At 45.8% G+C, this 20,730-nt stretch overlaps 2 protein-coding genes and 1 long non-coding RNA gene across 7 annotated transcripts in view; 2 read left to right on the forward strand and 1 right to left on the reverse strand.

Annotated features, from left to right (window-relative positions):
* The first annotated feature begins 939 nt into the window (after window positions 1-939).
* Window positions 940-11,722, forward strand: BCDIN3D (BCDIN3 domain containing RNA methyltransferase). Its single transcript, XM_003825849.5, has 2 exons — window positions 940-5,237; window positions 9,082-11,722. Exons 1-2 carry the CDS (start codon window positions 5,004-5,006, stop codon window positions 9,724-9,726), a joined length of 879 nt encoding a protein of 292 aa, XP_003825897.2. The 5' UTR covers window positions 940-5,003; the 3' UTR covers window positions 9,727-11,722.
* Window positions 6,936-19,146, reverse strand: LOC103782839 (uncharacterized). Of its 2 annotated transcripts, none has more exons than XR_010108925.1 (3): window positions 19,007-19,146; window positions 18,726-18,820; window positions 6,936-9,675 (listed from the first exon to the last, which is right to left on the reverse strand). It is a non-coding gene; the product is annotated as an uncharacterized LOC103782839 (long non-coding RNA). The 2 variants fall into 2 exon arrangements; XR_608345.5 differs by having other exon boundaries at window positions 18,672-18,820.
* A 13-nt stretch (window positions 19,147-19,159) lies between these two features.
* The window catches only part of NCKAP5L (NCK associated protein 5 like), a 37,471-nt gene continuing 35,900 nt past the window's right edge, over window positions 19,160-20,730 (forward strand). For 3 of the 4 annotated variants that reach the window (XM_034935917.3, XM_034935916.3, XM_008951190.4), the window contains exon 1: window positions 19,296-19,429. The gene's annotated coding sequence lies outside the window, so the exon portion shown is untranslated. Of the gene's footprint in view, window positions 19,430-20,730 lie in introns of all 4 variants that reach the window. The other variant, XM_003825848.5, reaches the window with a different exon arrangement.

Consider the following 20,730-nt stretch of genomic DNA (forward strand, 5'->3'; position numbering starts at 1 on the left):
GTCAAAGCAGGACCTGGGATATTGAAAAAGAAAAAAGAAAACGAGGAATTTAGAATACGGGCACTCTTGGTTGCCATGAGCTATAACACTGCATTTATAAATCCTATGGTTATTCTTTCCAAATGGTTTAAAACTCTACAAGGACTAAATGTAGAATTTCTCGACTATAATAAAGACTAAATTCCCAATTTATACATGGGTTGTGTTTCAAAAGTTCAGGTACAAGTTCCTTGTTGGAGCATTGTTTCTGTGAAAACACACATATATATATATATTTTTGAGATGGAGTTTCACTCTTGTTGCCCAGGCTGGAGTGCAATGGTGCAATTTTGGCTCACTGCAACTTCGGCCTCCTGGGTTCAAGTGATTCTCCTGCCTTAGCCACCCGAATAGCTGGGATTACAGTCATGTGCCACCATGACCAGCTAATTTTGTATTTTTAGTAGAAATGGGGTTTCACCATGTTGGTCAGGCTGGTCTCAAACTCCTGACCTCACATGATCCACCTGCTTTGGCCTCCCAAAGTGCTAGGATTACAGGTGTGAGCTACCGCACCTGGCCAGATTCAATTTTTAAACATATACATAGGTTCCTGCTTCATCCTCAGTTCTGAGGCCCCCTAAGCTCTACCTTGGAAGCAGTGAGTGAGATAGGCAAGCAGCAGCTGAGCAAAGGCTCTGAGGTGTGATCAGAGAGGGACAGGAGGGTAGGATGGGCTGCACCATGGGCCAGGATGTCAGCTGTACAAGCTTCCTGTGGGAGGAAGTGGAAGCCATGATACATGCAAGTCATTGCTAAATTGGATATTTCCAATTCTAGGTCTACCTCTTCTTTTTAACTGTGCTTGGGTACATGTTCTGTGCAGGGCAGAGATAGATTTACCATGAAGCTAATGAACCTCAGGCTTCGAGGTCCTCACTCCCATGTAGGACCTTTCCAAGGCCCTTGCAATGTGTTTACCAGGTCATTTGTTTTTGTAAAATTGGAAAAAGTAAGATATTTTAACTGCAGTTGGTTAAGGCTGCTGTCTATTTCTGCTCTGACTTCCCCTCCTTCACATTTTCCCTTGTGTTAGATGGCACCGAAGTGGCCACAGGCATTTTTGGGAAATAAAAGCTACAGGGAAGTTGAGTTGGGAATAAACTCCATTTGGTATCTATTCATATGGCATACCGACACTTCCATGCATAGCTACCACCTGCAACCCAGACACAGGAATACCTTCCAGAAGTACTCTTATTCATCCAGCAAGCTGACTTACCTGCTATTGTGACGTGTAGGTAGAAGAGCGGCTGGGCGCGGTGGCTCACGCCTGTAATCCCAGCACTTTGGGAGGCAGACGCGGGCAGATCATGAGGTCAGGAGATCGAGACCATCCTGGCTAACACAGTGAAACCCCGTCTCTACTAAAAATACAAAAAATTAGCCGGGCGTGGTGGCGGGCGCCTGTAGTCCCAGCTACTCGGGAGGCTGAGGCAGAAGAATGGCGTGAACCCGGGAGGCGGAGCTGGCAGTAAGCCGAGATCGCGCCACTGCACTCTAGCCTGGGCGACAGAGCAAGACTCTGTCTCAGAAAAAAAAAAAAAAAAAAAAAAAAAAAAAGGGCTTAGATCAAACCAGGATATAAAGGTGTCCAATAGCACCTGGCACCCGAAGTTATGTGGGCCTAAAAGTTTGAAAATATATGAAGTCAGAAGCTAGTCTGAAGAAAATTATTCCAATCATAAGCAGAAGATTCTGTCTCTTATTAAACACCAGTCAAAACAAGTTTTGTCCTGTCGGCAATAACACAGTAACTCAATAGCACAGCATATATAATTATAAATGCGCCATGCATTCTTTTATTTCTTGATGGGAATTGTACAATACACAATTTATCAGAATCCCTATGTTTAAATTCTTTTGCTGACTTGACACAAATTACTGCTATCAGTGCAGATGATAAAAATTTTATAATGCACCATTCATAATGAGGTTTTCAACGACAAATTGGCTAATGAATACAGTCCATTCGAAGAGTAGATCTAAGATTATTTCTTGCACAAGAAAATTTGAAATGCTCTGAAATCTTCCAGCTAATAAATGAAAGAAATTTAATCAAATTTCTCCCCCAATGTGATAACAAACCAAAAAATTTACATGACATTGCCAATAACAACTTTGAACTTGAAAGAAACTTTTATAACTGCCACAAATAATAAAAGACAAATTTGATCCACCAGGCTAAGAAAAGACTGAATTACCTTCCTGGTCGCTCTCTAAAATGATATTATCAAGTGATTGTCATGTGAAGAAGCAATCAAAGAGTATGCAGCCAAAAATGTAAGAAAAAAAGTAATATTCAAGTGTGACTAGCATTTAGTCAATCAAACTATTATAGAATTTTTTTTTTTTTTTTTTTGAGACGGAGTCTCGCTGTCGCCTAGGCTGGCGTGCAGTGACACTAGCTCGGCTCACTGCAGGCTCCGCCCCCTGGGGTTCACGCCATTCTCTTGCCTCAGCCTCCCGAGTAGCTGGGACTACAGGCGACCGCCAACTCGCCCGGCTAATTTTTTGTATTTTTAGTAGAGACGGGGTTTCACCGTGTTAGCCAGGATGGTCTCGATCTCCTAACCTCGTGATCCGCCCGCCTCGGCCTCCCAAAGTGCTGGGATTACAGGTGTGAGCCACCGCGCCCAGCCTATAGAAAATTTGTTGTGATGCTTGTAGTAGTCAGCTTTTCAAAATTTGTAATTTGTTGTGATTTCTCATAAATAAATATTCACTTTTATACCTGTCTTTATATTTGTAAGTTGGTGGGAGTTTTTCCTTAAAGAGGGCGCCCCTTCTTCCCCTTTCCCTTGGAATTATATATGCATCTCACTCCATAAAACCTGGCTGACCAAAGTGCAGAGTGAGCTCTTAGGTGCTGCTACAGCTATTTAAGGTGCTGGGGCTGGTATTGTCAAGTATTGTCAAGACACCTGTGCTGTTCAGGCTCTGAAAAGTGGTCATAGGTTAGAAAAGTCACCAGAGTGGATCAAATTAAAACACCTCTTTATGAGGTCACCTCTCAGGCATTTTAGAACCAGTAATGTTACCAGGGCCTATCTTTGCTTCTGGAGGAACCCCAGGGTCAGGAGTTCTTGCCATTCACTGTCCTGGAAGCAAGGTGATTCCAGCTCCTTGAAAATTGTTAATTATTTGTGCTAGCGTCATCTAGTGACAAAAAGAGGTAAGTTCAGCTCAGCTCACCAAAATTTGTCAAAACGGTGCAGCTTTTTCTCCTTTTCTGTAATTGTGCAGAATACTGTGGTTTACTAAATTCCAGAGTGACTTTTATTAACTTATGTCCTCAAATAAGTGAAACTAGAGAAACAGCAGGCCAGATAGAGATGAAAATATAAAGTAAAGGCTGGGCGTGGTGGCTCTCGCCTGTAATCCCAACACTTTGGGAGGCTGAGGTGGGCAGATCACGAGGTCAGGAGTTCGAGACCAGACTGGCCAACATAGTGAAACCCCGTCTCTACTAAAAAATACAAAAACTTAGCCAGGAATGGTGGCGGGTGCCTGTAATTCCAGCTACTTGGGAGGCTGAGGCAGGAGAATCACTTGAACCTGGGAGGCAAAGGTTGCAGTGAGCCGAGATCGTGCCATTGCACTCCAGCCCAGGCAATAGTGTGAGACTCCATCTCAAAAAAAGGAGAAAAGAAAAAGAAAATATACAGTAAAAACTGAGAGGAAAGCAGCGCTTATTTTAACTCCTGATGGTACTGTTTGCAGGAGTCATGCTCCAGTGCCTTATAAGAAGTTTACCGAACTGCCAGCCTCATGGAGCAGGATACCCCTTTAAGATGGGTGGGCCAGGTGCAGGGGTGGGGTTGGGGGTCCTGCACAACTCTGCTGATGCTTGGTTGACCCTGACGGATATTCTGGGCCATCCTGGCTTTTGACTGGAACCTGCTACCTAGGTTGACCCTTCAGTTCCTCTCCTTATCAGCTCTGTTATTTCCAATCTCTGAGTCACATCTTGCCCAACTCCATTTCACTATGTCTGCTTCAGTTGGCATCCTTTCTCCCTTCCATTTAAAGTTTCCCCAAACAGATCTGGCCTTATTGTATCCTCTATTGAGTTTTCATTCAACAACATTTGTTGAGCATCTTTGTGCCAGGCCCATGTTAAGTATAGGAGACTCAAGGCTGAGAATAACACAGCGTTGCAAGCACATCCTCTGGATCCAAACTACCTGGGTTCGAATCCTAGTACCATCATTTCTAACTGTGGGATCTTGGACAAGTTACTTTGTTGTACTCCAGTGTCCTCATCTATATAAAAAGAATAATAATACGGTCATTTTCTCACGGGGTGAGAGGATTGACTAAGGAGCTTACAAGGGTGTCTGGTGCCTGGTAAGCACTCTTTAAGTGCTGGCTCTTAAGGCACGGTCCTTGCCTCTCAAGGAGCTCATGGTCTACAGTTGCCCCTGGGGGACAGGGCTCAGTCGGCTGGCTTCGCAAGTGACCTGCACCTCCTGGCTACCCTTTCCTGAACGGGGTGGAAGTTTTTGAGTCACAGATTCACTGTATGACCCCAGACAAATAAGTTCTCTCGGTCTCACTTTTTGCATTTATAAAGAAAGGAAATTGGACTAAAATTGATTTCCAAGATCCCAACAAACTAGTATACTTGTTCTGGGTCAAGTAGCCCAAGTTTCAAACTATGTCAGCTTGGCCAAGACACTTAGCCCTCAGAAGTTTGTTTCATCCCTGTAAAACGTGGATGATATTGCTAATCCCCTCCCAGTGTTGTGATGAGGGTTCAATAATACAAGGCAAGCCCCAGGCGCTAGCCGGCTCCAGGTATACAGCGAGAGGAAATCAGGACAGCTTTTCTGATTCACCGCAGAATTCTAGCCACCCGCCCTAGCCGTTCGGCGCACGCGCGCTGGCACCGCCACCGCCCACGCCGACAGCAGGTTCCCGGCTTCCGGTTCCGCCACGGCCCAGAGGCGGTGTTGAGGCTAATGGCGGTGCCCACGGAACTGGATGGAGGGAGTGTTAAGGAGACCGCAGCGGAAGAGGAATCGCGAGTTCTGGAACCTGGCGCCGCCCCGTTCGGAAATTTTCCTCATTATTCTCGCTTCCACCCTCCGGAGCAACGGCTCCGCCTCCTGCCCCCGGAGCTGCTTCGACAGCTCTTTCCTGAGAGTCCCGAGAACGGGCCGATTCTGGGGCTCGACGTGGGGTGTAACTCCGGGGTGAGTGACAGGGGAGGGATTGGAGCATCCGGAGCCAAGTGGTTGGCTGCCTACACATCCACTGTGGTTTTGGCCTGGGCTAACACCCATCGAAACTTTCCCAAAACGAGTATAAAGCGTGGCTTTGACTGAGCCAGTGCCGCTGCTGCCTGCCCGCCAGCGTTCCACCATCTGTCTTAGGAATCTCTCTTGGAGAGGAGTCCTTGTCGACTACGTTCCCACTTTTCTTTCAGGGCCAGACCCCAGGTGGGAACGGTCCTTGTATCTAGGGTGGCCTCTGTCCAGCGTGCCTGGCGCTTTGGCTGGGGAGATGGGGCTTCCAGAGACACACGTTTGGGAACATGGGGTTAGGTTTGGTTTACTGGGAGAGAAGAGCCAAGGGTGACAGAATCATGCCTGATATTAAGACTCATGTGTGCTATACAGTGCAGGACAGACCCTGGGACCTGCATGTTTATTTCAAAAAAAGTGAGTAGGCCGGGCGCGGTGGCTCACGCCTGTAATCCCAGCACTTTCGGAGGCCGAGGCGGGTGGATCACAAGGTCAGGAGATCGAGACCATCCTGGCTAACACGGTGAAACCCTGTCTCTACTAAAAATACAAAAAATTAGCCGGTCGTGGTGGCGGGCGCCTGTAGTCCAGCTACTCCGGAGGCTGAGGCAGGAGAATGGCGTGAACCCGGGAGGCGGAGCTTGCAGTGAGCCGAGCTAGTGCCACTGCACTCCAGCCTGGGCGACAGAGCGAGACTCCGTCTCAAAAACAAAACAAAACAGTGAGTTGATAGAGTACAGTGGAGAGGATCGAGAAGCAAATAAAGCATTTTGCCCAAGGGAATGGAGAAGGGTGGCACTGCCACTCTTCTTGCTGCAAACTATTCTTAGGCATATGATTATAATCAAACCACATGCAAAATAAGGAAATGTCTCTCCCACACCTATTTGTAGCCACTGGGATATTCTACACTAGCAGGCAGTCTGAACTTACCATGGCAAATGCTTCAAAAGTTAGTACCCTCTCTGCGCTCCCTGCATCACTCCAGTCCAGCATCTAGAGGGCGGGGGACAATTGTTACGTTGCTGTCCTTTTACAGAAGAGACTTTGGGGGACGACTTCAGACCTTGTGGGACTCAGCTGATAGTAGGAAGGGGACATTTGGATACAGTCTCAAAGACTGGAATGAGGAGATGGGTTGATGTCCTGTGTCCCCTGCAAAATTTCTCCGCTGTGATGATACGGGAAGTCAGAGGGTAAAAACAATGGAAAAGAGAGACTGAGGTTAAGGCTTGGGATTTCACGAAAGGCATTAGGAAACCACCAGAGATTTTAAAGTTGAGAGTAGTATACACATGAGAGGTAAAGACATAGTTGGCAGCTAACTAGGGTAGTGGTTCCCAAACCTGGCTGTACGTTTATGGAGCTTTCTGTTTTGCAGTTTTTAAAAAATGCTTTTTCTTGTGGATCTTTGTAGTCAGGAAAGGGAAAAAAAAATGCTTGCACTTGATGAAACAAAAAAATTCAAACTACAAAGGGGTATATAGTAAAAAGTAAGTCTCTACTCCCAACCCTAAATCCTCCTTTTCCCCCACACAGTGGCACTACTGTTCATAATTTCTTAGGTATCAGTCTTGTGTGTATACCAGCATTTATGTACATATAAGTACCCCCCTTTTAGTTTTACAAATGGTAACACACTATTAGTAGATTTTAATTCTGAGATTATTTATATCACCGCATTCTTTTTTTAGCAGCTTCCTAATGTTTCATTGGATAGATGTACCATAATTTATGGGTGCTTTTTTTTTCAATTTTAAAAACTCTTTTCCCAGCCTGGGCAACATGGCAAAACCCCATCTCTAAAAAAAATTAGCCAGGTGTGGTGGTGGGCATCTGTAGTCCCAGCTACTTAGAGAGCTGAGGAAGGAGGATCGCTTGAACCCAGGAGGTCGAGGCTGCAGTGAGCCTTGATTGTGCCACATACCCCAGCCTGGGTGACGAAGTGAGACCCTGTCTCAAATAAAACAACAACAAAAAACCCAAAAAACTGCTGGGTGCAGTGGCTGACGCCTGTAATCCCAGCATTTTCAGAGACTGACGCTGGTGGATTGCTTGAGCTCGGGAGTTTGAGATCAGCCTGGGCAACATGGCAAAATCTCATCCCTACCAAAAATACAAAAATTAGCTGGGCATGGTGGTGTGCACCTGTGGTTCCAGCTACTCATAAGGCTGAGGTAGGAGGATCTCTGGAGCCTGGGAAGTCAAGGTTGCAGTGATCACACCACTGTACTCCAGCCTGGGAAACAGAGTAAGATCCTGTCTCAAAAATAAATAAATAAATAAATAATAAACATTTTCAGCACCCCACAACTTCCCCTATATGCCTTTTCCTGTTCATAAACCTCTATCTCTACCCAGAGGTAACAACTAGCCTTCTGTTGTTTCCTTGCTTTTCTTTATAGTGTACTGTTTTTCTTCCCTGAACGATGTACTTTAATTTCACCCATTTTTGAGCTTCATGTAAATGGATGCTTGTCATATATTTTCTGTTATGGCTTGCTTTTTTTCTCAACATTATGTATTTGTGAGAATCATCCATGTTGTGCACCAAGCTGGGTGCCTTCATTTTTTAACTGCTATTTAGTATTCTATCTTCATGATTATACCACATTTATTTGTCCATGCCACTATCATTGGACATCTGGGTGGTTTCCATTGTGCATTTTCTTCACCTGCAGAAAAGGCATAAATAAATATTTTCCTCACATGCTTGTTACACCAAGCAAATAAAGTAGTAAACAGAAAAATGCCTTGAAAATACTATGTGGAAAAACACAAATTTGAGTTAGTTATAATGGTTATAGAAATCAAAGAGGCCAGGTGCAGTGGCTCATTCCTATAGTCCCAGCACTTTGGGAGGCCGAGGCAGGTGGATCACTTGAGGTCAGTTAAAGACCAGCCTGGCCAACATGGTGAAACCCTGTCTCTACTAAAAATACAAAAATTAGCTGAGTGTGGTGATGCATGCCTGTAATCCCAGCTACTTAGGAGGCTGAGGCAGGAGAATCGCTTGAACCTGGGAGGCAGAGGTTGCTGAGATCACGCCATTGCACTCCAGCCTGGCTGACAGAACCAGACTTTGTCTCAAAAAAAAAAAAAAAAAAGAATTCAAAGTTAGAGAAAGGAGATGGTGACTTAAGAGTAAAAAAGGTGCTAATGTGGTAAAAATCACAAATCATTGGACTTGTCTAGAAGGTTGTTAGCAGTGACTTTTAGCAATGATGGTTATAGAAGCAGAATGTCTCAGAAGGAGGTGGTGAATCCTAAGACAGTAAAATTGAAGCTTTAGTGAAGGCTGAATGAGGACTTTGGAATCCAGACTTCCCCCACCGCGGGTCTGAGAAGCAGGTTTTTGTAAGATTGTGCTTGCTGTATTCCTCACTTTCCTGGTAAGAGACACTGGTTATGCCTCTGGACCCCTTTCCTCCGCCCTGGGGTCTTGAGATACCCAGAAAAAGAGTGAGTTTATCAGCATATTACCTAAGCTGGGAAATACTGCTGTAGGCTCCTTTGCTGCATCCATTTGGCTGTAACTTTCAGCTATATAACCCAATCTATCATCAGTGTCAGGAAAATATGGGGATGATGCATTACAGCATGTGACCCCTGGAGGGCACTGAGAGCCTACTCTGTAGAAAATTTTTGCACAACCTCTTTAGGTTATGGTTTAGGAACCTCACATCCTATACAGCCAGAGGTAAGTGGCATTCTCAGTGGGAGAATGATACAGATTTCTCTTCCATTCACTGATTGAGAACTGCAGTGACAAAGCTGTTTTGGATTCCTCTAGGATCTGAGTGTGGCTCTATACAAACACTTCCTCTCCCTACCTGACGGGGAGACCTGCTCAGATGCCTCAAGAGAATTCCGTCTCCTCTGCTGCGACATAGATCCAGTCCTGGTGAAGCGAGCCGAAAAAGAATGTCCTTTTCCTGATGCCTTGACTTTTATCACCCTGGACTTCATGAATCAAAGGACCCGGAAGGTTCTCTTGAGCTCTTTCTTAAGCCAATTTGGACGTTCAGTTTTTGACATTGGCTTCTGCATGTCAATAACCATGTGGATTCATCTGAATCATGGAGACCATGGCCTATGGGAGTTCCTGGCCCATCTTTCCTCCCTCTGCCGCTACCTCCTTGTGGAGCCCCAACCCTGGAAGTGTTACCGGGCAGCTGCAAGGCGTCTCCGAAAGCTGGGACTCCATGATTTTGACCACTTCCACTCCCTTGCCATCCGAGGTGACATGCCCAATCAGATTGTGCAGATCTTGACCCAGGATCATGGCATGGAATTAATATGTTGCTTTGGCAACACCAGTTGGGACAGAAGCCTTCTGCTCTTCAGGGCAAAACAAACCACAGAGACTCATCCAATCCCTGAATCACTGATAGAAAAAGGGAAAGAAAAGAACAGATTAAGTTTCCAGAAGCAGTGAGATGGGAGGGCAAGAAGACCAAGAAAGATATTGAAAGGGTTTTATATTGAGAATTATGTTCATTCTCCTTAATTCCTTAACGATCAGGCAGCCGCAAAACCTGGCAGGAGCTTTTGGTAAAATGTCCAAGGCACATAATTGAAAGAATCAGTATCTGTTCCCCATTGTTTGGAACAAATCTTGAGGAGAATGAATCTGTGGAGTGATGAGCTAGGATATCTGGATTGAGATGGCCTAGGAAAAGTGGTCCTGGTTATGGGTTATGGAGAGGGCTGCTTTTGGGGCTTATTTATAAAGATCAGACTAGGCTAGTCTTAAAATATGTCAGTTCCTGGGCTCTCTGAATCTTACCTGGTTTCTTCAGGCTTCTGGACTTGCTAGGCCTGCCTTTGGGCAAAACCTTAGTAATTCAGGTCTGGAATGGGGCTTAGGAATCTATTTTCTGTTTTTTTGTTTGTTTTTGCATTCTTCTATTGTAATATATACATAAAATTTACCATTTTAACCGTTTTTAAGTACAGTTTTTCAGAACGTGGAAATCCCATCAAAAATTGGATTAAAAAATTAAAAGATAAATTGATAATTTTTTTAGAAGTATACAATTTTGTGACATTAAGTACATTTCACAATGAGGCATCTATTTTTAACAGCTCCCCCAGATGATTCTGAGGCAAGCAGAGGTAGACCATACTTTGAGTGCTTACGGTTCCATTCAGTCCTCCTCTATGTATTTTTCCTGGGGTGAGTTCTTCCCTATGGTTTTAACAACTACCTACATGCTTATGGTCCCCAAATATATTGGTAGCCCGACATCCACAGTTCCAGACTAGCATTTTTCCTGTTTTGTCATTATATCCCTTAGTTCTTAGGTACATCAGAATCAACAGATCTCAAAAGCAAGCTCACTACCCTCATTCAAAACCTAGTCCTATCTCATTTGATAGTAATCATTGCTTATGCTAGAAACCTCAGTTGATTTTCTCACTTACACTCCCCTACATTGACATGCTCTCAAAGTCCAGCAGCAAATTCTATCAATTACACGTAAGTTTCATTCCATACATGTGTCTGGTGCCTGGTGGGAGGTTCCTATATTAAAGTCATCTACCTTCCATCCATTGTCTGCCTTACAGCCACAGTTTACTCATCTGTACAACGAAATAACACCACTTTCCTTTTCCTATGCCCAAATGAGCTAAGGATGTGAAGGTATTTTGCAGAATATAGAGTGATAAAGAAAAATAAGGTGCTATTACACTGTGTGAGCATGCCGCAGACCACAACTGCACTTGTTAGACCGGAGGCTTATGAGAAAAACATCTCACCTTGTAGAAAACATGCATCTTACTATCTCTGATAACTTGTTTTTCAGGATGATGAAGTAATAAGCAGTCCAGCTTCAGTGCTACAGAGCATTTTAAAGGAAGCAGTGTTGGGAGGGAGGGATATGGAACTAATGGAAATGAGGCTAGTTTATGATGGTCTCAGTTATCACAGTAGATACAGAGCTGAGTTTACCCACAAGCTCTTAATTTAGGAACACTTTGAAACCTTGTAACCCTGCTGGGTGCTCTCTCCTCTCACTCCACCAAGGCAGTGCACAGAAACATACATGGGGCTGTGGTAGGATGAATAATGGTCCCCCAAGATGTCCACCTCCTTTAGCAAAAGGGGCTTTGCAAATGAGATTGAGGATCTTCAGATAGGGAGATTAACCTGGATGATCAGAATATACCCTAAGTGCAATCATCAGTGTTCTTATAATAGGGAGGCAGAGGGAGAGCTGACCACAGTAGGAGATGTAATGACAAAAGCAAGAGGTTGGAGTGATGTGAAGAAGGGCTGCAAGTCAAGGAATGCAGGTGGCTTCTAGAAGTTAGAAAAAGCAAGAAAATGTATTCTCCCCTGAAGCCTCCAGAAGGAACAGCCCTGCCAACACCTTGATTTCAGATTTAATCTCCAGAGCTGTAAGAGAATAAATCAGTATTTTAAACCACTAAGGTTTGTGGTGACTTCTTACAGCAGCACTATAAAACTAATACATGGGCTCTGACTACAGTGAGACTGGCTTACAAAAGCCAAGTGGCACCTTTCCCAGATAACTCCTTGTTAACAGAAAATAACCTCAGTGAGCAGAAGGATACACAAGGGCTTTGTCCAACATGGCTAATTAAGAAATTGCCAGGTGCAGTGGCTCATGCCTGTAATCCCAACACTGGGAGGCTTAGGCAGGTGGGTCACTTGAGCTCAGCAGTTTGAGACCAGCCTGGGCAACATGGCAAAACCCCAAATCTGCAAAAAATACAAAAAAAAAAAAAAAAATTAGCTGGGAGTGGTGGCACGCACCTGTAGTCCAGCAACTTGGGAGGCTGAGGTGCAGGATCACTTGAGCCCAGGAGGCTGAGGTTGCAGTGAGCCAAGATCATGCCACTGCACTCCAGCCTGGGTAATAGAGCGATACTGTCTTAAAAAAAGAAATCCTCAATAACTAAAAGCTTTCGGAGACACTTCAGCATCTGAACCTGACCTGTTCCCTAGTAACAGATTGGCTGAGCAGTTACCTGACCTGTTGGGAGGAACCACTGTATTTCATGTCTGTGGCAGTTAGTTTCAAAAAGGATGTGCAGGCACGCACCTGTAATTCCAGCTACTTGGGAGGCTGGGGCAGGAGAATCGCTTGAACCCGGGAGGTGGAGATTGCAGTGAGCTGAGATCGCACCACTGCATTCCAGCCTGGGCAACATGAGCGAGACTCCATCTCAAAAAAAAAAAAAAAAAAAAAAAAAGGCAGAAAGGATTGGCTGGGCGCGGTGGCTCACGCCTGTAATCCCAGCACTTTGGGAGGCCGAGGTGGGTGGATCACGAGGTCAAGAGTTCGAGACCAGCCTGACCAACATAGTGAAACCCCGTCTCTACTAAAAATACAAAAATTAGCTGGGCGTAGTGGCACGCGCCTGTAATCCCAGCTACTTGGGAGGCTTGGGCAGGAGAATCGCTTGAACCTGGGAGGCGGAGGTTGCAGTGAGCCGAGATCGCACCACTGCATTCCAGCCTGGGCAACAGGGCTAGACTCCGTCTCAAAAACAAAACAAAACAAAACAAAAAAAAAGGATGTGCAATTAGTGCCCATAAAAATGAGGTCCTCAGGTCGGGTGCGGTGGCTCATGTCTGTAATCTCAACACTTTGAGAGGCCAAGGCAGGAGAATCACTTGAGCCCAGGAGTTACAGACCAGCCTGGGTAAGACAATAAGACTTCATCTCTACAAAAAAAATTTTAAAATTAGCTGAACATGGTGGCGTGTGCCTATAGTCCTAGCTACTCGGGAGGCCGAAGTGGGAGGATTGCTTGAGCCTAGAAAGCAGAGGTTGCAGTGAGCCGAGATCGTGCCACTGCACTCCAGCCTGGACAGCAGAGTGAGACTCTATCTCAAAAAAAAAAAAAAAAGGAATGGCAGTTAAGCATATTTAGCCATATAGAAGAATCAGCCAAAAAGTTAAAATGGCTCATTGCTGGAGGTAAGGAATGCAGCAAATAATTGCTTCTGTATTATTTGATTATTAAACCATATGGACATATTACTTTTTATAAAAACTAATCTTAAATGAATAATTTTTAAAATTAGCCAGTGTTTTCTAAAATAACTCTCACTGTACCACCCATCTATCTGCCTAATTTTTCCCTCACAGCATAGCCAAAATCTTAGAAAATTTTTTTTGTTGTTGTTTGTGCTTTTGTTTTGTTTTTGAGACAGAGTCTCACTCTATCACCCAGGCTGGAGTGCAATGGCGCAATCGGCTCACTGCAACCTTCACCTCCCAGGCTCAAGCGATTCTCCTGCCTCAGCCTCCTGAGTAGCTGGGATTACAGGCACGTGCCACCGCACACAGCTAATTTTTGTATTTTTAGTAGAGACAGGGTTTCACCATGTAGGCCAGGCCGGTCTTGAATTCCTGACCTCAGGTGATCCACCCACCTCGTCCTCCCAAAGTGCTGGAATTACAGGCATGGGCCACTGCGCCCAGCCGAAAAGTTTTAAACATCTCCTGTCTCCATTCCTTACTTTGTAAATTTTTCTCAATCCTTCAGAATCTGGTTTTGCCAGGTCAGGCGTGGTGGCTCACGCCTGTAATCCTAGCACTTTGGAAGGCCAAGAGGGGAGGACTGCTTGAGCCCAGGAGTTCGAGAACAGCCTGGGCAACGGAGTGAGACCCCATCTCTATTTTAAATAAACAAATAAAGTCTGGTTTTATCAAAGTCTCCAATGACATGTGGCCAGAGTCAGTGGGGAAGTCTCTGTCCTGATCCAACTTGACTCAGCAACATCGGGGCGAAAAAATCATCCCTTCCTATTCATGGGGAATTGGTTCCAGGACCCACAAGGATACAAAAATCAAAGGATGCTTAAGTCCCTTACATAAAATAGTATAGTATTTGCAAATGACCTAGGGGTATTCTCCTATATACTTTAAATCATCTCTGGATTACTTATAATATGTAATATCATGTAAATACTCTGTAAATAGTTAACACTAAATTTTTAAAATTTTGTATTTTTATTGCTGTAGTTATTTTTTTTTCTGATCTAGTCTTCAGAGAGATGTAGTTTTTATTCTTTTATTTTTTCTGATCTGAAATTGATTGAGTGCATGGATGTGGAAGCCACCAATAAGAAGGACCGACTGTATTTGGTCTTTTTTTTGGAAATCCCTTTCTTGGGTTCTGGTGACAGCATTCATTCAGTTTTCTTTCTCCCTCTCTGGAGACCCCCCTCTAATGGTGATGTTCCTTGGGGTTCTGTTCCTTTCTTTTCTCTCCTTGCATGATCTCCTCAACTCCATGACTTCAGTAACCACCAACGTTCTGAGGACTCACAAATCTCTTATCTATCATCCCGATTCCTCTCCTGAGCTTCAGAATTATTTATCCCACAGCCTACATCAGTGCTTCCCAACCTTTTCCATGTCAGTACACACATAGAAAATGATGGTGTTTTATATGCTGGATGATGCAATCTGGCATAACCAAGATTGCTCTCTGACTCAGGAAGCTTGTGCTGCCCTGAGAATTGTGAAGCCCATTATGCAGCACCACCGTAAACTCTTCCTGAGGCACACAGTTGGGAAGTTCTGACGAGTTGGAGAGATGTTTCTACTTGGATGCCCCCTGGGCATTTCTACGTCCTCTCCATCACCACTATCACTTTCCTAGTCCAGACCACATCATTTCTCGTTTTTCTCCTCAGGTACTACAAAAACCTTGCCTGGCCCCCCTGACTTCAGTCTTGCTCTCTCTATCCTCCTCACTGCAACCACACGGATCTAAAATGCAAATCTGATTATGCTACCCTCCTGCTTAAAACCATTCAAAGGCTACACTGCTCTTAGGATAAAGGATGATCTACCCACTGCTTACCTTTCCAGTCTCATTGTTTATCATACCCCACATGAACTCTGTACAAGTTATCTAATACTTTATATACAGAGCTTAGCATATAGATTCAATAAAAATGTTTGAATGATGAAAAGTGATGAAAAAGAGGTTCAAGGATATGAGTAGATTCATCATATCTGTGCCAGGTAGGAGGTTTCAAAGCACATATTGGCGATGCTGTCAGAATCCAAGGAACATGACTGTTCCGTACAGAATTATGTATATGTAGCAGTAAAGATCTATTCCTATATAGCAAGTGGACCAAAGATTATACAACAGCTCCTTTCTTCCTCTTACTGATCAGGAAAGACATTGAGATTGCACTCAGAGTCCATCCAACTGGAAAACAGCCAGATTACAAAAATGTTTTGAGGCCAGGCATGGTAGCTCACATCTATAATCCCAGCACTTTGGGAGGCCACAGTGGGAGGATCGCTTGATCTCAGGAGTTCAAGACCAGCCTGAGCAATACAGTGAGACCCTGTCTCTACAAAAAATGAAAAAACTAGCTGGGTATGGTGGTGCGCACTTGTAGTCCCAGCTGCTTGGTGGGGGCTCACTTGAGCCTAGAGGTCAAGGCTGCAGTGAGCTGTGATCACACCACTGCACTCCAATCTGGGTGACACAGCAAGACCCTATCTGGAAAAAAAAAAAAAGAAAAAATGTTTTGAGAGGCTAGTTACCAACCTGACTATCTCCTGTTGCCAGTAGTTCTAAACTAGAGTCAGCTTACCAACCAATGGCTAAATGGCTATAGTTTCAACCTCTGAGAATTGAAGATGCTCCAACATTAAATGAATGACCACACAGTATTAAAGCAGGGAACCCCATTCAAAGTACTGATGTTAGCAGTGACGAGGTGATCTCTCTGCGAATCCATCTATCAGGCACCAGCACTACATGCATAGTTAGACAATACCACCAAACTGGTTTGTTACTAAACCAGTAGTAACAGCTTGCAGCTACCAGAGACCTAAGAGGCCTAGCCTGTTTTGTTACACAGACGACTCAAGTAAATAACAATATATGATTAGTGGTATATCATAAGAGTGAAGAACAAACTTTGGGACTTCCGTGTAATTTTTAATTTATGCAAATAATAGCACTAAGGAATGAAAGTGCCTTAAGCCTCATCAAAAGACTGAAAGGGATCTTGAAGCAATAGTAGCTACACTTCTTTCAACCCCTGTCAGTGAGGATGAAGGTTTGTGAAGCATAAAGAATCTGCCAAAATCTGAATGCTGAAATTATCAAGTGCACAATAGCCTTTAAGGAAGGAGCGCAGGTACTTGCTCTGACAAATACAGATGTTCTGGCTGTTTATTAAACAAGGGTAAACATCTAAATGAAAAGTAAAATATTGGCTGGGCACAGAGGCTCACACCTGTAATCCCAGCACTTTGGGAGGCTGAAGTGGGCAGATCACTTGAGGTCAGGAGTTCAAGACCAGCCTGGACAACTTGGTGAAACCTCGTTTCTACTAAAAATACAAAAATTAGCTGGGTGTGGTGGCACACGCCTGTAATCTCAGCTACTTGGGAGGCTGAGGCAGGAGAATTGCTTGAGAATTGCAAGAGGCAAGAGAATTGCCTCTTGGAAGGCAGACCTTGCAGTGAGCCGAGATTGTGCCGCTACACTCCAGTCTGGGTGACAGAGCAAGACTCTGTCTCAAAAAAAAAAAAAAAAAAAAGGAAAGTAAATTATCATCTTGATATTCTGTTTACTTCCAATAATTCAGTTATTTGGAAACATCCAAAAGTAGTTAGAAATGCCTGGCAGACTTTTAAGGTTTTCTACCTCAAGGCAGAATTAGGAATACAAGGCAATATTAGGAATACAACAGGTACATGGAGTTTTATTGGACTTTCAAGCCCTTTGAGGAAAGGACCATGTCTACTTTTTGTTGTAATCTCAGAACTAGCCCACTGATCCCTATTCAATGTTAGATGATTTAATAAGAATTCACAATGCTGTAGGCTTCCGAAGATGCCACTATCATCAAGAAATAAGGTGAAAAGGAGAAATGAAAACATGTCTATGAAAATATTTGCATCAGAATGTTAATAGCAGCCATATTCATCATAACCCCAACTGGAAATACCCAAATATCCATCAATTGAAGAATGGATAAACACATTGTGATATATTCATGCAATGGAATAATACTCAGTAATAAAAAAGAACAGATTACTGATACACATGGATGGATCTCAAAAACATTACTAAGCTAAAGGATACAGACACAAGTACATACTGTAAAGCTCCATATATGTGAAATACAAATGCAGACAAATCTATGGTGCTATGATTCAGGAAGTTGCCAGGGGAGGGTGGTGGTGGGTGTGGGGTGATCAACTATAAAGGGGCATGAGGGAACTTTATAGGGTGGTGGTTCAGTATCTTGTTTTGGGTGTTAATTACATAGGTGTATATTTTGAAATTCACCAAACAAAGCACCTAAGATGTGTGCATTTTATTGCACGTTAAGAATAATTTAAGGGCCAGGCATGGTGGCTCACATCTGTAATCCTAGCACTTTGGGAGGCCGAGGTGGGCAAATCACCTGAGGTCAGGAGTTCGAGACCAGCCTGGCCAAGATGGTGAAGCCTCTGTCTCTACTAAAAATACAAAAATTAGCCAGGTGTGGTGGTGCACACTTGTAATACCAGCTACTTGGGAGGCTGAGGCAGGAGAATCACCTGAAATCAGGAGGTGGAGGTTGCAGTGAGCAGAGATTGTGCCACTGCACTCCGTCCAACCTGGGACAGAGTGAGACTCCATCTCAGAGAAAAGAAAAGAATAAAATATTTTTTAAGCAAAAAAATGAGAAAGCTGGTGGGGGTACCCATCAAGACATCTTTTAGGTTCCAGTAATAGCTGTCCTTGGGCACTCTTTTCATCAAACTACCTCTATGCTCAAGAACCCAAAATGACTTCTTTATCTTATGTCTTGTCACATCCATATCCTTATTTTGCTCTCCTCCATAAGAAACCTCCTCCATTAATTTCTCCCACTTCCCAAAGTACCACGGTGATGTGCTCACGGTCCCATGCAGATAATTTGCTCTTTCCTATCTGAATCTCCTTGTGGCCTTTACCCTGCCTGGACCCTACTCAAGCTCTCTCTGCCCTTCAAATTCTGTATTTAAATAAACCTCCTTCAGAAAAGAACTCTTAATCCTAGCCAATCTGAGCACCCTAACTTGCCTTACTTTTTATGTTCCTTTATTGGACTAATATGATACTCTAAGCTGCATCCTTTGTATACTCGCAACAAAAGAAATTTTAATGAAGTAGGCGGAGACTGTACCTAGGGGATTCCTTCGTATTTCCCTGCAGAACCCAGGTGAGAACCTACATTTCTGGGGCAGTCACTACAATGCAGGCTGTGACGGTTATACGGTATTTAGGCAAGGGCAAATAGGTGTTTAATTAAGGACTAATGGGAATGATATTGAAGCTCTGAGGCTCTGCAGGGGCCTGGATGGGCTGTTTGCTTTTCCTCATCCTCACCGAGATAGCAAGTGGTTGAGAACAAGGTTGCATCCTTTTTCTGCCCAGCCTTACCCCCAAACCAGCGAGGAAACGACCAGCACTGCCGTCTGATGAGAGGAACCTGTTCCTGTAACTGTTTTCCAGATTACTGGGGGGACGACCCCATCCTGGAGAAGAGAGAGGCGGGAGCATTTAAGGCCAAAGAGGCACTCAAGCCTTTCCCCCATGGATTTACACCCAACACGTATGCAGAAAGGCAAATTACAAACACCGACGCTCACAACCACACATACACGTGCACGCCCAGCCCCACAGAAGCAAACGCGCATGCCTGTGGGCCCGCGCGCACCTACTTAGTTTTCTCTGTTCTAGACGCCCTCATTCCACCCCCGCTCGGCCCAGCCCGGCGTCCTCTACCCAGGCACGGCTGAGGTTTACCAAGCCCGGCCCGGCCTGGAGAAAGTGTTTCTATAAGGGGGAAGGGAGGTCCTTCCCACCAAAGCGGAAGCGGCGCGCGCCGGCCGGGCAGACTTAGCTCGCGTCCTGGGAACATCTGGAGGGGGCTGGGAGGGGCGCGCATTCAGGCTGAACGTGGATTGGCTGCTAGGGAGGAGGGAGGCGGGGTCAGAGCCAGGGGCGGGGCTCCCCGGCCCCTTTAAAGCCTTGACATCAGGAGGCGGCTCCGGCACCCCCCTTTCTCTGCCCCCCGCCCCCAAGCCGCGGCCATGGACCTGGCGGATCCGGCCTGCCCTGGCCCAGCTCAACACCTGATTTCGGTGAGTTCTGGGTCTACTTGGGATTGAAAGGGCGGCGAGTGCGGGGGGGCGATCTGTAGCTCCGGGCCGGGGTGAGTGGGGTGTAGAGGGTACGGCTCTCGTGGCAGTACAGGGTCGGAGAGGGCGTCGCGGCTTCCTGCCCAAACCCTGCTGCCCGCCCCTCCGTCCCTCCCTCCAGCCGCACCCTCCTCGGGGGTCCGGCTGCGACTCTGTGCACCCCCACCCCACCCCCTCCCGCCCCCCGCGCCATCCTCGCGCACACTCCGTGGCCCCGGAAGGGAAACTTTCGGGAGTGGGGGATGTTCCGGGGGCCGGGCTCCCCTCCCTCTTTGAAAGCACTGACCTTGCCCCAGCTGCTCACCCCACCCAACCTGCATCCCACCGTCCGGGTGCCGCTTAGCGGTGCCGGGTTATTGCGGAGGGAGGGGCTCTCTCCCCAAAGCGCAGGCGCGGAGACGAGCCTGGGGCTCCCTTTCGCACTCCTTCCCATTCCCCGTGGCCTGGGGCGGTAGGGCCTGGGGAAGGCGGGGAGAGGCGGAAAGACCGGGTCTCCTAGAGAACAGCCCCTTCAAAGGCTTTGAGGGGCTGCGGGAAGGAGGAAGGACCTGGTGGGCTGCACGCTGAAGAGAAGCTAAGGGAGGGAGAAGGGTTGGTTGGGCAGGGAGCAGGGACAGGGCAGCGCCTGCAGAAAAGGCCCTCCGGGTGCTGGCTGCGGTGCCAGAAGAATGCAGAGAATTCATCTGTGCCCGACGCTTCCCTGGCTTAGCCCAACTAAGAAAGCGGCTGCCCGGATCCTAGCTCCCCTCTCCCTGTCCTGGGCCCAAGGTCCCGCGTTATCTCCAGTCCTGGCACGGCCCCAAGGGCACAGAGGGCCCTCACCTCCCACAGGCCTGGTTTTCCAGGCATCCCAGGGCTGGATCAGCTGAGTCCACCTAGTCTGTCCAGCTGCTACTTCTTAAAGGCCTGCCTTGCTGAGGAGCTGGGGGTCTTGGGCTAAGGAGTTCTCTGGCTGTAGAGGCAATCCCTCCCTCCCACTTCTCCGCGTCTGTCATGGGTCCTCCTTCTTAAGCACAATGGTCAGCCAGAGGAAGTGGCCCGGGCAGGGGTGGCCTGGGGAGCAGTAGAAAGAGTGTCAATGCCTAACCGTTTTGTGGTCAGTACTTTCGGGGAAAATGAACATAGCCCATTTGCCTTGTTGCAGACCCTCCCTTGCAGATATTACGCCATCTGGCTCTCTGAGACTCCTTGTGTGATAGGAAAATTCACTTCTCAAATTGGTCCCCCCATCTTCCTAAAAACAA

This window comes from Pan paniscus, chromosome 10 (genome assembly GCF_029289425.2).
Source record: "Pan paniscus chromosome 10, NHGRI_mPanPan1-v2.0_pri, whole genome shotgun sequence".
NCBI classification, from domain to species: Eukaryota; Metazoa; Chordata; class Mammalia; order Primates; family Hominidae; genus Pan; species Pan paniscus.

Excerpts from the sequence above, each read along its gene's own strand:
- BCDIN3D (XM_003825849.5), top strand. The coding sequence starts at position 5,004 with ATGGCGGTGCCCACGGAACTGGATGGAGGGAGTGTTAAGGAGACCGCA. Across the intron at positions 5,238-9,081 it reads ACGTGGGGTGTAACTCCGGG|GATCTGAGTGTGGCTCTATA; the intron begins GTGAGTGACAGG and ends GGATTCCTCTAG.